Consider the following 13,953-nt stretch of genomic DNA (forward strand, 5'->3'; position numbering starts at 1 on the left):
CCCTCCCCGTGTCTACATGGGTTTCACCCCCACAACCCAAAGATGTGCAGGTTAGGTGGATTGGCCACATTAAATTGTCCTTAATTGGGAAAAAATAATTGGGTACTGTAAACTTATTTTTTTTAAGTTTAAATTTAATTGCATAGGTTTGTTCTGCTGTAAATTAGACCCAGGACAGAACTATAGTTTCTGTGAAATTTAGTTTCTTTATTAGTGGTTTTAATATTATCGTCCCGTGGTCCTAAGGCTCCTATTCTAATTAAATTACGAAACAAACTTTGGGCACCTTACCAAGCATTCGCAGCGGAATGCCCCCGTCTCCTCAGAACAGGAGCTCGTTGCGCTTGCGTCAAGGCGGTCTGTTTTACTAGCGCATGCGCAATGTCGTTTCTGATTGGTACATGCGCAGTGGGGTACTGCAGTCAGAGGAGGCCGTTTTATTGGCTCCGAAGATTGAGACAAAAGGTGAATTCTGGAGGGTAATGGAAGCGGCTGAGTCAGCGGGGAGACTTCATAAACACCCAGGGGATATTGCAAAACTCAAATAGAGCCGATGGGTCCCGCGTTCGCACCAAACAAAGCTGCGACAGGAGCTGCCTGAGTTGGAGGCCCCGAGTTAACGACCACTTTCCTTAGGACCATTGTACAATAGGACGCATGCGCCGTCATCCTGCTCTGAGCCACAGGAGGAGAAAATAGAGCATTATAGAACAAATCTTGTGAATTTCTATCCTGGACTGACACTGATAGATTTTGGAAACTCCTTTTTCATAGAATTTGCAGTGCAGAAGGAGGCCATTTGTCTCATCCAGTCTGCACTGGCCCTTGGAAAGAGCATCCTACCTAAGCCCCTTTTCCCCGCAACCCCACCCAACCGTTGGATATAACGGAAATTTAGCATGGCCAATCCACTCAACCCGCACATCTTTGGACTGCGGGAGGAAACGGGAGCACCTGGAGGAAACCAACCCAGACATGAGGAGAAAGTGCAAACTCCGCAGACAGTGACCCAAGCGGGAATCGAACCTGGGACCCTGGAGCTGTGAAGCAACTGTGCTAACCACTGTGCTACCGTGCCCCCCCCCCCCCCCCCCCCCAGCAGGGATTAGAGGGGAGGATTTGCACATAGAAAACTAAATCCAAGAGACATGCTTGTCTCATCTCAATTTCAATCCTAGACTAAAAGTAATGATTTTTACTTGCAGGATAATTGAGGGTCAGGATCTAAAGCGGAAATCTCAAACCAGACATCAGATGAAAACCTGACAGAATCACTCGATTCATCAGAACTGAATGTAAGTGTGTCTGTGGAAAAAGGTTCAAACATCTGCGTGACTGGAAATAGGGAAGTTCTATGTCACGGAGGGATTTGAAAAGAAGGATGAGAATTTTAAATTGAGTTGCCATTAAGCAGGAGCCTGTGTAGGCCAGTGAGGACAGTGTGATCGGTGAGCGAACCCGGGACTCTGCAGATAATGTGAGGTAAAACAGATGTCAATAAGGAGAGATGTTGGAATTGCGGTTGTGTGACTGGACTGCAGTGTGACCACTTCTCTGAACGTGCTATTCATGTAGCCTCATTGAAATTTATTAATGGTGTCACACTGGAGAGTGACCATTTATCTTTTCTGAGCGTGGGAAGGGATTCACTTGATTATCTGACCCACCATGTTGAGGATGTGCCACAGTGACTCCAGCCACTGCTCGAGCTCTGTAACCCGAAGCTCCAGTTTCTGGAGCTGGCATCAGTTCCTGCGCCTGTGGTCATCTCAGACACGGCTATCTATGACTTGGCACTTAATACAGGACAAGCATTCCAGTTGACTAAGCTGCCCTACCTTAATGTACTGCCCTTGCGGTAACTATTCTATTTTGAACTACTTGCTTTACCTTTATACATAGGCCATAACTTTCCTTATTCCAGGCGTTAGTTTTTTACACACGGCCCCTTACACTGAGCCCTTACCGGCCAATCAACTTATCAGTTTTCTGTGATACCACGTTTTACCACTGCTGCCTCACACTGAGCTGAAATACTCACCAAATAGGGGCTGGTTTAGCTCACTCAGCTAAATCGCTGGCTTTTAAAGCAGACCAAGCAGGCCAGCAGCACGGTTCGATTCCCGTACCAGCCTCCCCGGACAGGCGCCGGAATGTGGCGACTAGGGGCTTTTCACAGTAACTTCATTGAAGCCTATTCGTGACAATAAGCGATTTTCATTTTCATTTCAAATAACTACCTCTTCTCCTACAACAGAGCATTTTCACTATCTGAAGGGCGGAAAAGTTATAGAAAGCAAAAGAGCACCTTCCTCTATGTACTGAATCCTCACTTTGTTCAAAATTTCCAAATATACTCACTCGGACTGTGTCTCACTCAGGATGTCATCTCTCACGTGACTGATGTGTGACCTACTGATGGAGAAACATGCATGGAAGCACAATTTGTGAACAGAAATTTTGGGAAAAAATTTCTGTTTAGTCAGTACTGGATTTGTGACGAGTCAGGATGGAGTGTGATGTGGAGGTGATGGTCTTCACATGGGGGGGAATCTATGTGTTGAGACAGAGGAAATGGGCGAGGTACTAAATGAGTACTTTGCAGCCTTTCTCTCCCTGTCGCTGCCTTTCTCCCCCTGTCGCTGCCTTTCTCGCCCTGCCTCTCTTTCTCTCACTCTTTCTATCTTTCTCTCACTCTTTCTGTATTTCTCTCACTCTTTCTGTCTTTCTCTCACTTTTTCTGTCTTTCTTTCACTCTTTCTGTCTTTGTCTTTCTTTCACTCTTTCTGTCTTTTTCTATATGTTTTTCTCGGTCTCTCTCTCTCTCTCTCTCTGTCTGTCTCTCTCTCTCCCTCCCTCTCTGCCTGTCTCTCTCTCTCTCTGCCTGTCTCTGTCTCTCTCTCTCTCCCTCCCTGCCTGTCTCTCTCTCTCTCTCTCTCTGCCTGTCTCTCTCTCTCTCTGCCTGTCTCTCTCTCTCTGTCTCTCTCTCTCTCTGCCTGTCTCTCTCTCTCTCTGTCTGTCTCTCTCTCTCTGCCTGTCTCTCTCTCTCTCTCTGCCTGTCTCTCTCTCTCTCTGCCTGTCTCTCTCTCTGTCTTGTTTCTCTCTTTCTTGGTCTCTCTTTCTCTCTGTCTCTCTCCTTTTTTCTCTCGCCCTGCCTCTCTCTGTCTCTTTCTCTCGCCCTTTTTTACTCTCCATCTCTGTCTCATTTTCTCTCTCTATGTTTCTCTCTGTCTCTCTCTCTCCCTCGCTCTCTCTTTTGCTTTCTTTTTCTCTCTGTCTCTGTCTCTTTCTTCCTCTCTCTTTCTCTCTATCTCTGTCTATCTCTATCTCTCTCTATCTCCATCTCTCTCTATCTCTGTCTCTATCTCTCTCTCTATCTCCTCTCTCTGTCTCCTCTCTCCTCTCTCTCTCCCTATCTCTCCATCCATCCCACGCTCTCTCTTCCCATAGAGGCAAGAGTCTCGTATAGTTCCAAACCCAGTCGCTGGTTCCCTTCCCTGAAGGACATCAATGAACCAGTTGGATTTTTACACTAATCCAGAAACTTTCATGGTCACTGTGTCCCATGCCAGCCCACAAATTACCAAATTCATTCAGCTCAATTTCACAACCTGCCTTTGTGTTTTTGTGGGTTCTCTTTCACCCCCTTTTTTCTGTTTTAAATCAATTTCACAGGGTGTTAGAAAAGGAGGATTTGCAGTCGGGAAACTGAAACCAAACATCACCTCAGGATCTGACAGTCGTCCAATTTATCATAACCTGAATATCATAGGATTTTGAACATGGAAGGGGAAAGCACCGTTCACAGTGAGGAGAAACCGTTCTCGTGTTCTGTGTGTGGACGTGGCTTCAACCAATCATCTAGTCTGTCAGAACACAAACGCAGTCACAGTAGGAAGAAACTGTGGAAATGTGGGGAATGTGGGCAGGGATGTAAATCTCCATCAGAGCTGGAAATTCATCGATGGTGCCATACTGGAGAGCGACCATTCACCTGCTCCGAGTGCGAGAAGGGATTCACTCGGTCATCTGACCTACTGAGACACCAGCGGGTTCATACTGGGGAGCGGCCGTATACCTGCTCTATCTGTGGGAAAGGATTCACTCGGGTATCGGACCGTTTGATACATGAGCGAATTCACACAGGGGAGAGACCGTTCACCTGCTCCACGTGTGGGAAGGGATTCGCTGTGTTATCCACCCTGGTGATACACCAGCGCACTCACACTGGGGAGAGACCGTTCATCTGCTCCAAGTGTGGGAAGGGATTCAGTCAGTCCTCTGCCCGGCTGGCCCACCAGCGAATTCACACTGACGCGAGACCTTTTAAATGCCCGGACTGCGGAAAGTGCTATAAAAGTTCCGGGGAACTCATGTCCCATCAACGTGTGCACAGTGATGAGAGACCATTTAGATGCTCTCAATGTGGGGCTGGGTTCAAGCATTCATCTAATTTCACTCTACACCTGCGATTTCATACTGGGGAGAGACCTTTCACCTGCTCCGAATGTGGGAAGGGATTTGTTCGATCATCTGACCTGCTGAAACACCAACAATTCCACACTGGGGAGAGACCATTCACCTGTTCTGAGTGTGGGAAGGGATTTACTCAGTCATCTGACCTGCGGACCCATCAGCGAGTTCACAAGTAAGTATAGTGATTGGATTATGAGGTAAATCACATCTTGGACTGAACCATTTTGATTGGGATCTGTTCCTGCTCATGTTTATAATCTCCAGCACATGTTAACGTGTCAAAATTTTGGCTGAAAACCAAATCATTCAGCTTAGTCCAGTTTAGATGCGACAAAGGAATGGATGATTTCAGCAGCAGATGAGCTGAGGCAGGAGTGAAGTTCGAGAAAGCTACTGAGCTAGAAATGGATGATCTTAGTGATATGTAGTCAGAACCTCAGTGTGGGGTGAAATATGACACCAAGATTGTGAAGAGTCTGGTTCAGCCTCACAGCTGTGAGAGAGATGGATGGTATTAATGGTTAGGGAGTGGAGTTTGTAGCCGGGATTGAAGATAATAACTTCAGTCTTCCCAATATTTAAATAGAGGATATTTCTGTTCGTCCAGTACTGGATGTCAGATAAATCAGGAAGGTGGGTGACTTGGAGGGGAACTTTGAGGTGATGGTGTTCATCTACACCTGCTACCCACCTTAGCAGTGAAGGTTAAGGTTTGGGAAGTGCCGTCAATATTCTGGTTTAGTAGTTGATCTGCAGGATCCCTCTGCTTCATCCTTGCCTTTCCCATCTCCCTTTCTATTAACCTTATTATCTCTATTATATTGGAAGGTTGTAGAGGAGTGGGTTTAAACTAGTTTGTCCGGATGAGATTCTGAAGGGTGGCCCAAATTGGAACGAAGTAATGTTGGTAACAGGAAGTAGTAATGGACTAGAAGGCAGGAGAAACAAAACAAAGCATTGGAGTATGTGTCAAATGTGGAATGGTGTCAAAAAGAAAGGAAGCTCTACCTGAATGTATGATATAACTGTCATTACCGAAAGGTAGCTACATGGTGACCAAGACTGGGAACTGAATATTTGAGGATATTCCATGTTTAGGAAGGACAGGCAAGAAGGGAAAAGAGGTAGAGTTGTGCTGATAATAAAGAATGGAATCAATGCAGTAGTAAGGGAGGATCTCAGATTGTAAGAACAATGTATAAAATCTGTTTGGATGGAGTGAAGAAACAGCAAAGGGAACAGACATTGATTAAAGTTGTTTACAGGCTACCAAACGGTAGTGTGGGGCAGAGTATTAATCAGGAGCCATGATGTGGAGATGCCGGCGTTGGACTGGGGTGAGCACAGGAAGGAGGAAGGAGCTGCGCTCCGAAAGCTGCGCTCCGAAAGCTCGTGTTTGAAACAAACCTGTTGGACTTTAACCTGGTGTTGTAAGACTTGTTACTACATTAATCAGGAGGTGAGAGAAGCATGTAGCATGGGTAATGCTGTGATAATGGGTGACTTCAATCTGCATGTAGAGTGAATCAACCAGTTGAGCACTAATGCGAGGAAGAGAATTTTCTGCAGTGGGTTAGGGATAGGTTTCTAGAGGAGTTTGTTGAGGAGCCAACTAGAGTACAGGCTATTGTAGCTCGAGTCTTGTGTAATGAAAAAGGGCTAATTAATAATCTAGTTAGAGATGAGTGACCACAATATGATAGATTGCACCCAATGTAAAATTCTAACACAAAAGTTTCGAAGTGTCATTTGTGGCGGGCTTTGCTCGGTGATTCCCGCTGGCTCTGTCAATTAGTTCCCCCCCCACTATCTAATCACACTTAGTCACTTTTGTAGGTCCTGGGGTGTTTCTTATTGGTTTAGCCCACACTTAAGAATTATTTTCATCACTGGGGAGCTAGACTGGCTTCTCTGAGATCGTGCCTCCATTTTAAAAGGGTGCCCTGATCTCTAACTGAGCTACACCCCCCACTGAGGCAATGGATAGTCTTCAGAGAACAATTACATAGCGTACTGCACCTATACGTTGCTTCAGGGTGCAAAACGACAAGAAAAGTCAACCATAGTTGACTAAGGATTGTATAAGATTAAAATAAAAGACTTATAAATTTGCCAGAAATAACAATAATAATCTTTATTCGTGTCACAAGTAGACTTACTGCAATGAAGGTACTCGCCACACTATGGTGCCTGTTCGGGCACACTGAAGGAGTATTCAGAATGTCCAATTCACCTGACAAGCACGTCTTTCGGGCTTTGTGGGAGGAAACCGGAGGACATGGGGAGATCATCCGCCCAGACAGTGACCACAGCCAGGGATCGAATCCGGATCCCTGGAGCTGTGAAGCAACAGTGATAACCACTATGCTACTGTGCCACCCATGATAAACCTGAGGATTGGGAGGTCTTTGAAATACAGCAAATGAAGGTCAAGAAACTGATCAAGAAAGAGAGAACAGAATGTGAATGCAATCTAGCAAACAATATAAAATCAGACAGACTGTGAAAACCTTTATAGGTATGAATAATGAAAGCTTTTGGCAAAGACAAATGTGGGTTCATTACAGGCAGGGTTAGGAGAATTCATAATGGAGAATAGAGAAATGACAGAAATTCTAAATGATTACTTTGTGTCTGTTTTCATGTTTGGAGTCTTTCGGAGGAAGGAGCAGTGCTCCGAAAGCTAGTGTTTGAAGCAAACATGTTGGACTTTAACCTGGTGTTGTAAGACTTTTTAATAGAAAGGAGATGTCAAAGGGGAACCTGGGTGTCCTTGTCCATAAGTCACTGAAGGTTAGCCTGCAGGTGAAGGAAGACATTTGGAATGCTAATGGAATATTAGCCTTTATTGCAAGGAGATTTGAGTACAGACATAGTGAGGTCTTGCTACAAATGTAGAGGAGCTTGGTTGGACCACACCTGGAGTATTTGCAGTTTTGGTCCCCTTACCTCAGAGAGGATTTTGTTGCCATAGAGGGAGTGGAACAAAGGTTCACCAGACAGGGTAGATGCTGGTAAGATGTTTTAATTGGTAGGGGAATTTGTAACCAAGGAGCACAATCTTAACATAAGAGGGAAGCCACTTAGGACTGAGATGAGGAGAAATATCTTTACATAAGAATATAAGAACACTGAGCAGGAATAGGCGATTCAGCCTCTCTATCCCACTCTGCCATTCAGTATTACCATGGCTGATCTCATCCAGGCCTCGACTCCACTTTACTGCCTGGTCTCCGTAACCCTTCAACCCATTACTAATTAAAAATCTGTCCATCTCCTCCTTACATTTATTCAACATCCCAGCATCCACCGCATCCTTGGTAATAAATTCGACAGATTCACAAATCTTTGAGAGAAATAATTTATCCTCATCTGTTTTAAATCTGCAATCTCTTTTCCCCAAACCATGATCTCTCATTCTACATTTCTTCCTCACAAGAACAGACATCTGCTCAATGGGTAATTTGACAATACCTATTATCCTCTAATATGCCACAAATTTGATTGCATTTGGGTTTATTGTGACGTGTAACGAGGTACAGTGAAGTATTGTGCTGCATACAGTCCAGACATCTTGTTCCATACATGAAAAGCATAGGACATACGATTCATACACAATGTAAATACATAGACATCGGGTGAAACATACGGAGTGTAGTAACTACTCAGAAGATGCCTGGAGAGAACAGTTCAGTCCATAAGAGGGCAGTTCAGAAGTCTGTTAACAATGGGAAAGAATCATAGAATCTACAGTGCAGAAGGAGACCATTCAGCTCATTAAGTTTGCACCGGCCCTTGGAAAGAACAACTGACTTAAACCCACACCTCCACCCTATCCCCATAACCCAGTAACCCCACATAACCTTTTTTTTGGACAAAGGCAATTTAGCATGGCCAATTCACCTAACCTACACATCTTTGGACTGTGGGAGGAAACCGGAGCACCCGGAGGAAACCCACGCAGACACCGGGAGAACGTGCAGACTCCGCACAGTGACCCAAGACAGGAATCGAACCTGGGACCCTGAAGCTGTGAAGCACAGAGCTAACTACTGTGCTACCGTGCCACCCTGTTTTTGAATCTGTTTGTGCGTGTTCTTAGACTTTTGTATCCTGCCTGATGGAAGAGGTTGGAAGAGAGAATAGCCCTGATGGGAAGATTCTTGGATTATGCTGCCTGCTTTCCCAAGGCAGCGGGAGATGTGGACAGAGTCAATGGATGGGAGACAGGTTCACGTGATGGACTGGGCTGGTGTTCACGACTCTCTGCAGTTTCTCATGGTCTTAGATCGAGCACTTGCCACACCAGGCTGTGATGCAGCCAGATAGGATGCTTTCCATGGTGCATCTTTAAAAAAATTGATAAGAGTCAATGTGGATTTGCCAAATTTCCTTCGTTTCCTGAGGAAGTATAGGCGCTGTTGTGCTTTCTTGGTCACAGCGAAGAGATGGGTGAACCAGGAAGATTGTTGGGGTGATATCCGCACCTGGGAATTTGAAGCTATCAACCATCTCCACCTCGGCACCATTGATGCAGACAGGGGTGTGTACGAAACTTCGCTTCCTGAATTCAATGACCAGCTGCTTGGTTTTGCTGATGTTGAGCGAGAGATTGTTATCGTTACACTGTGCCACTAGGTTCTCCATCTCCTTCCTGTATTCTGACTCATTGTTGTTCCAGACCTGACCCACTACGGTTGTGTCATCAGCATACTTGTAGATGGAGTTGGAACCATATTTTGCCACGCAGTTGTGTGTGTATAGGGAGTATAGTAGGGGACTAAACACACAGCCTTGCGGAGCTGGGGTGTTGAGAAGGTGTTGTTGTTTATCCTTACTAATTGTGGTCTATGGGGAAGAATATATGGTCGAAGTCGAGTTGAATTAGGAAGTCGAATATGTCTCTCATTCTTCAAAACTCAGGAGAGTATAGGCCGAAACAGTTCAATCTCTCTTCATAAGACAAACCCTTCATCTCTGGAATCAATCTCGTGAACATCCTCTGAACTCCCTCCAAAGCAACTACATCCCTCCTCCAGGAAGGGACCAAAACTGTACACACTACTCCAGGTGCGGTCTGACCAAGTGCGGCCTTGTACAGTTTCAGCAACCCTTCCCTACTTTATTCCTTTCGCCATAAATGCCAAAATGTGCCTTCTTTATTACATGTTTTACCTGCATATTAGTTTTCTGCGATTCATGCATTGAGACACCCAGATCCCTCTGCACCGAAGCACAGTGAAGTTGCTCTCCATTTAGACCATAAATCGCGTTTACATTTTTCCAAACAAAGTGAATAACCTCACACTTATTCACGTTTAACTCCATCTGCCAAATTTTGGCAACTCACCTAACCTATCCATATCCATTTGAAAATTTCTTATTTCTTTATTACAACTTATTTCCTCACATATTTTTGTGTTGTCTGCAAATTTAGCTATTGTAATTTCTATCCCTCCATCCAAGTCATCAAGTCATTAATACTGTAAATAGTTGAGGCATGAATACCAATCCCTGTGGCACCCCACTCGTTACATCTTGCCAACCAGAAAAAGACCCATTTATCTCGACCCTGCCTTCTGCGGTTTGTCAGTCCTCTCTCCAAGCTATTGAATTACCTCTAATCCCATGTGATCTAACTTTTTGTGTGGTACCTTATCAAATGTCTTCTGAAAGTCCAGATAGATTACATCTACAGTATTCCCATTATCCACTTGGCTTGTTACATCTTTGAAGAACTTTAGCAAATTAGCCAAACACGATGGCGGCATGGTGGAAAATTGGTTAGCATTGCTGCCTCACAACACTAAGGATCCTGGTTCAATTTCAGTCTTGGGTCACTGTCTGTGGAGTTTGCACATTCTCCCTGTGTCTGCGTGAGTATCCTTCGGGTGCTCCAGTTTCCTCCCACAGTCCAAAGATGTGCAAGTTAGGTGGATTGGCCATGCTAAATTGCCCCTTATGTGTCCAGGGATGTATTGGTTAGGTTAAGGGATTGTGGGAATAGGGCAGAGAAGTAGGTTTGGGTGGAGTGTTCTTTCATAGGATCAGTGCAGACCCGATGGGCCGAATGACCGCCTTCTGCACTGTAGGAATTTTATGATATGATTCCATGATACACCCTTCATAAAACTATGCCGACTCTGATGGGTGCGTTTTGACTTTCCAAATGTCCTGTTATAACTTCCTTAATAATGGATTCTACCAATTTCCCAATTACACACTTAACTCCGAGGGTTATGAATTCTTGGAATTCTCTATCCCAGAGGGCTGTGGAAGCTCAGTAATTGTCTAAGTTTAAAGCAGAGATTGATAGATTTCTGATGAACAATAACGTAAAGGGTTTTTACCATAGAATTTACAGTGCAGAAGGAGGCCATTCGGCCCATCGAGTCTGCACCAGCTCTTGGAAAGAGCACCCTACCCAAGGTCAACACCTCCACCCGATCCCCATAACCCAGTAACCCCACCCAACACTAAGGGCAATTTTGGACACTATGGGCAATTTATCATGGCCAATCCACCTATCCTGCACATCTTTGGACTGTGGGAGGAAACCGGAACACCCGGAGGAAACCCACGCACACACGAGGAAGATGTGCAGACTCCGCACAGACAGTGACCCAAGCCGGAATCGAACCTGGGACCCTGGAGCTGTGAAGCATTTGTGCTATCCACAAATTATGGGGATAATGAGGGTAAAAGTGTCTGAACAACCATGATCGTATTAAATGGTGGCGCAGGCTTGAGATGCTGAATGACCCCTATATTCTGTCAACCAGTTGGCAGGTTCCCTGAAGGACATTAGTGAACCAGTTGGGTTTTTACAACAATCCAGCAGCTTTCATGGTCACTTTTAACTCGTGCAGATGCCATAAATTACCAGATTAATTCAGCTCAATTTCACAACCTGCCTTTGTCTTTTTGTGGGTTCTATCTCACTCCTTTTTTTCTGTTTTAAATCAATTTCACAGGGTATCGGGAGAGGATTTGCAGTCGGGAAACTCAGACCTAACATCACCTCAGGATCTTCTGAAGTTTCTCAATTTATTGTAACCTGAATATCATTGGATTTTGAACATGGAAGGAAAAAGCACCGTTCACAGTGGGGAAAACCGTACACGTGTTCTGTGTGTGGACGAGGCTTCAGCCAATCATTTTACCTGTTGAAACAAGCGCAGTCGCACTTAGAAGCATCAAGGGAAATGGGATGGGGTTTAATTACCCATTCTCGCTAGAAATGTATTGGTGGAGTCACACTAGGGAAAGGCCGTTCACTGCTCCAAGTGTGGGAAGGGATTCACTCGGTTGTCAACCCCACTGAAATAGTAGGTGAGCTCATTATTGAGAGAGACTGTTTTTATGCTTTGTATATAAATGGGTTCGCTGATTCATTTGTCCTACTGAAACACCAGTGAATTAATGCTGTTCACCTACACTGAGAAGTCACTGAGTCATCCCACCTGGTGAAACACCAGCAAGTTCACAAGTTACTGAATGCCAGCAGGTTCCAAATCACAAATTTTAGGGTGAAAGCCATTTTGCAGCCTGAATCAATGTTGCTTATTTTTGTAAATTAGCATGGTCACAAACCATTTTAAATTAATCTACAAGACATTTTAAGACATTTATCTGAAACCAGCCAGATTTGTCAAATAAAGAGCCTTAATTGTGAGACAATTAAAGAGTAAGCTTTTAATTGATAGATGTATAACTAAGGTTGGTAATGTAAATTGTAACACAAAATCTGTTGTGTTTAATGCTTTACAATAACTTAAAATCAAGTACACTAGTCATAAATCATGGGAAATGTAAAATGGTGTTTTTCCAGCAGACTAGAAATATACGGTGGAACTCTGGGAAGCTGCCAGCTACGTTCAGTTGGGTAAACCTTTATTCGAACTGGCTGATCTTTCAGTTAGTCTCTGTATTAAAACATCAGGAGATGCGAGAACATGTCAGCTGAAAATTAGATATTGACAGACAGTTACATTTAATTATTGTTCGACACTTAGGAGATAGCATTGTTTAAAGGTTAAGACGACATGCACCATTAGCTAAAGCATAGAGACATAGAAAATAGGAGTAGGAGGGGACTATTCGGCCCTTGGAGCCTGTTCCATCATTTATTATCATGGCTGATCATCCAACTCCATAGCCTAGTCACGCTTTTCTCCCATATCCTTTGTCCTAACTGCTATATCTAACAGCTTCTTGAAAACATACAATGCTTTAGCCTCAACTACTTCTAGTGGTAATGAATTCCACAAGCTCACCACTCTCTGGATGAAAAAAATTCTCCTCATCTCTGACCTAAATGGTCTATTCCATATACTCAGACTGTGACCCCCTGGTTCTGGACACAGCCACCGTTGGGAACATCCTCCTGTCACTACCCTGTCTAGTCTTGTTCGAATTTTATAGGTTTCTGAGATCCCCCCTCATTCTTCAGCGAATACAATTCAAACCGATTCAATCTCTCCTCATACATCAGACCTGCCATCCCGGGAATCAGTCTAGTAAATCTTCGCTCCTCTCCCTCTATAGCTAGAACATCCTTCCTTAGATAAGGTTGAGTAGATTAGATAAAGGTTGAGTAGATTAGGATTGTTTTCGTTGGAAAGGCGGAGGTTGAGGGGAGACCTGATTGAGGTCTACAAAATTATGAGCGGTATGGACAGGGTGGATAGCAACAAGCTTTTTCCAAGAGTGGGGGTGTCAATGACAAGGGGTCACGATTTCAAGGTGAGAGCGGGAAAGTTTAAGGGAGATGTGCGTGGAAAGTTTTTTACGCAGAGGGTGGTGGGTGCCTGGAATGCTTTGCCAGCGGAGGTGGTAGAGGTGGGTACGATAGCATAATTTAAGATGCATCTGGACAGATATATGAATGGGTGGGGAACAGAGAGAAGTAGACCTTGGTAAATAGGCAACAGGTTTAGATAAAGAATCTGGATCGGTGCAGGCTGGGAGGGCCGAAGGGCCTGTTCCTGTGCTGTAATTTTCTTTGTTTCTTTGTTTTTTAGATAAGGAGACCAAAACTGCACACAATATTCCAGGTGTGGCCTCATAAGGCCCTGTATAAATACAGCAAGACATCCCTACTCCTGTACTCGAATCCTCGCGCAATGAAGGCCAGCATTTGCCTTCTTTACTGCCTGCTGTACCTGCAGGCTTACCCTCAGTGATTGGTGTACGAGGACACCAAGGTGTCGGTGAACATTCCTCTCCCTGAATTTATGGCCTTTCAGATAATAGTCTGCCTTCTCGTTTTTGCTGCCAAAGTGGATAATCTCACATTTATCCAAATTATTCTGCATTGTCATTCATTTGCCCAATCGCTGAACTTGTCGAAATCACACTGAATGATCTCTGCAACCTCCTCATAGTTCACCCTCTCAACAAATTTGGATATATTACATTTTGTTCCCTCATCTAAATCATTAATACATATTAATCCCTGTAGTACCTTCCTACTCA

The 13,953-nt window shown here is 44.4% G+C and overlaps 1 protein-coding gene across 1 annotated transcript; it reads left to right on the top strand.

The window, feature by feature from the left end:
• The first annotated feature begins 396 nt into the window (after nt 1–396).
• LOC119951432 (zinc finger protein 239-like) lies at nt 397–13,134 on the top strand. The gene is made up of 4 exons (XM_038774613.1): nt 397–465; nt 1,206–1,295; nt 3,676–4,648; nt 11,451–13,134. The coding sequence occupies exons 3-4, from the start codon at nt 3,783–3,785 to the stop codon at nt 11,530–11,532; spliced, it is 948 nt and encodes a 315-aa protein (XP_038630541.1). The 5' UTR covers nt 397–465; nt 1,206–1,295; nt 3,676–3,782; the 3' UTR covers nt 11,533–13,134.
• Nucleotides 13,135–13,953: the final 819 nt, after the last annotated feature.

The sequence above is a fragment of the Scyliorhinus canicula genome, chromosome 17, assembly GCF_902713615.1.
Source record: "Scyliorhinus canicula chromosome 17, sScyCan1.1, whole genome shotgun sequence".
NCBI lineage: Eukaryota > Metazoa > Chordata > Chondrichthyes > Carcharhiniformes > Scyliorhinidae > Scyliorhinus > Scyliorhinus canicula.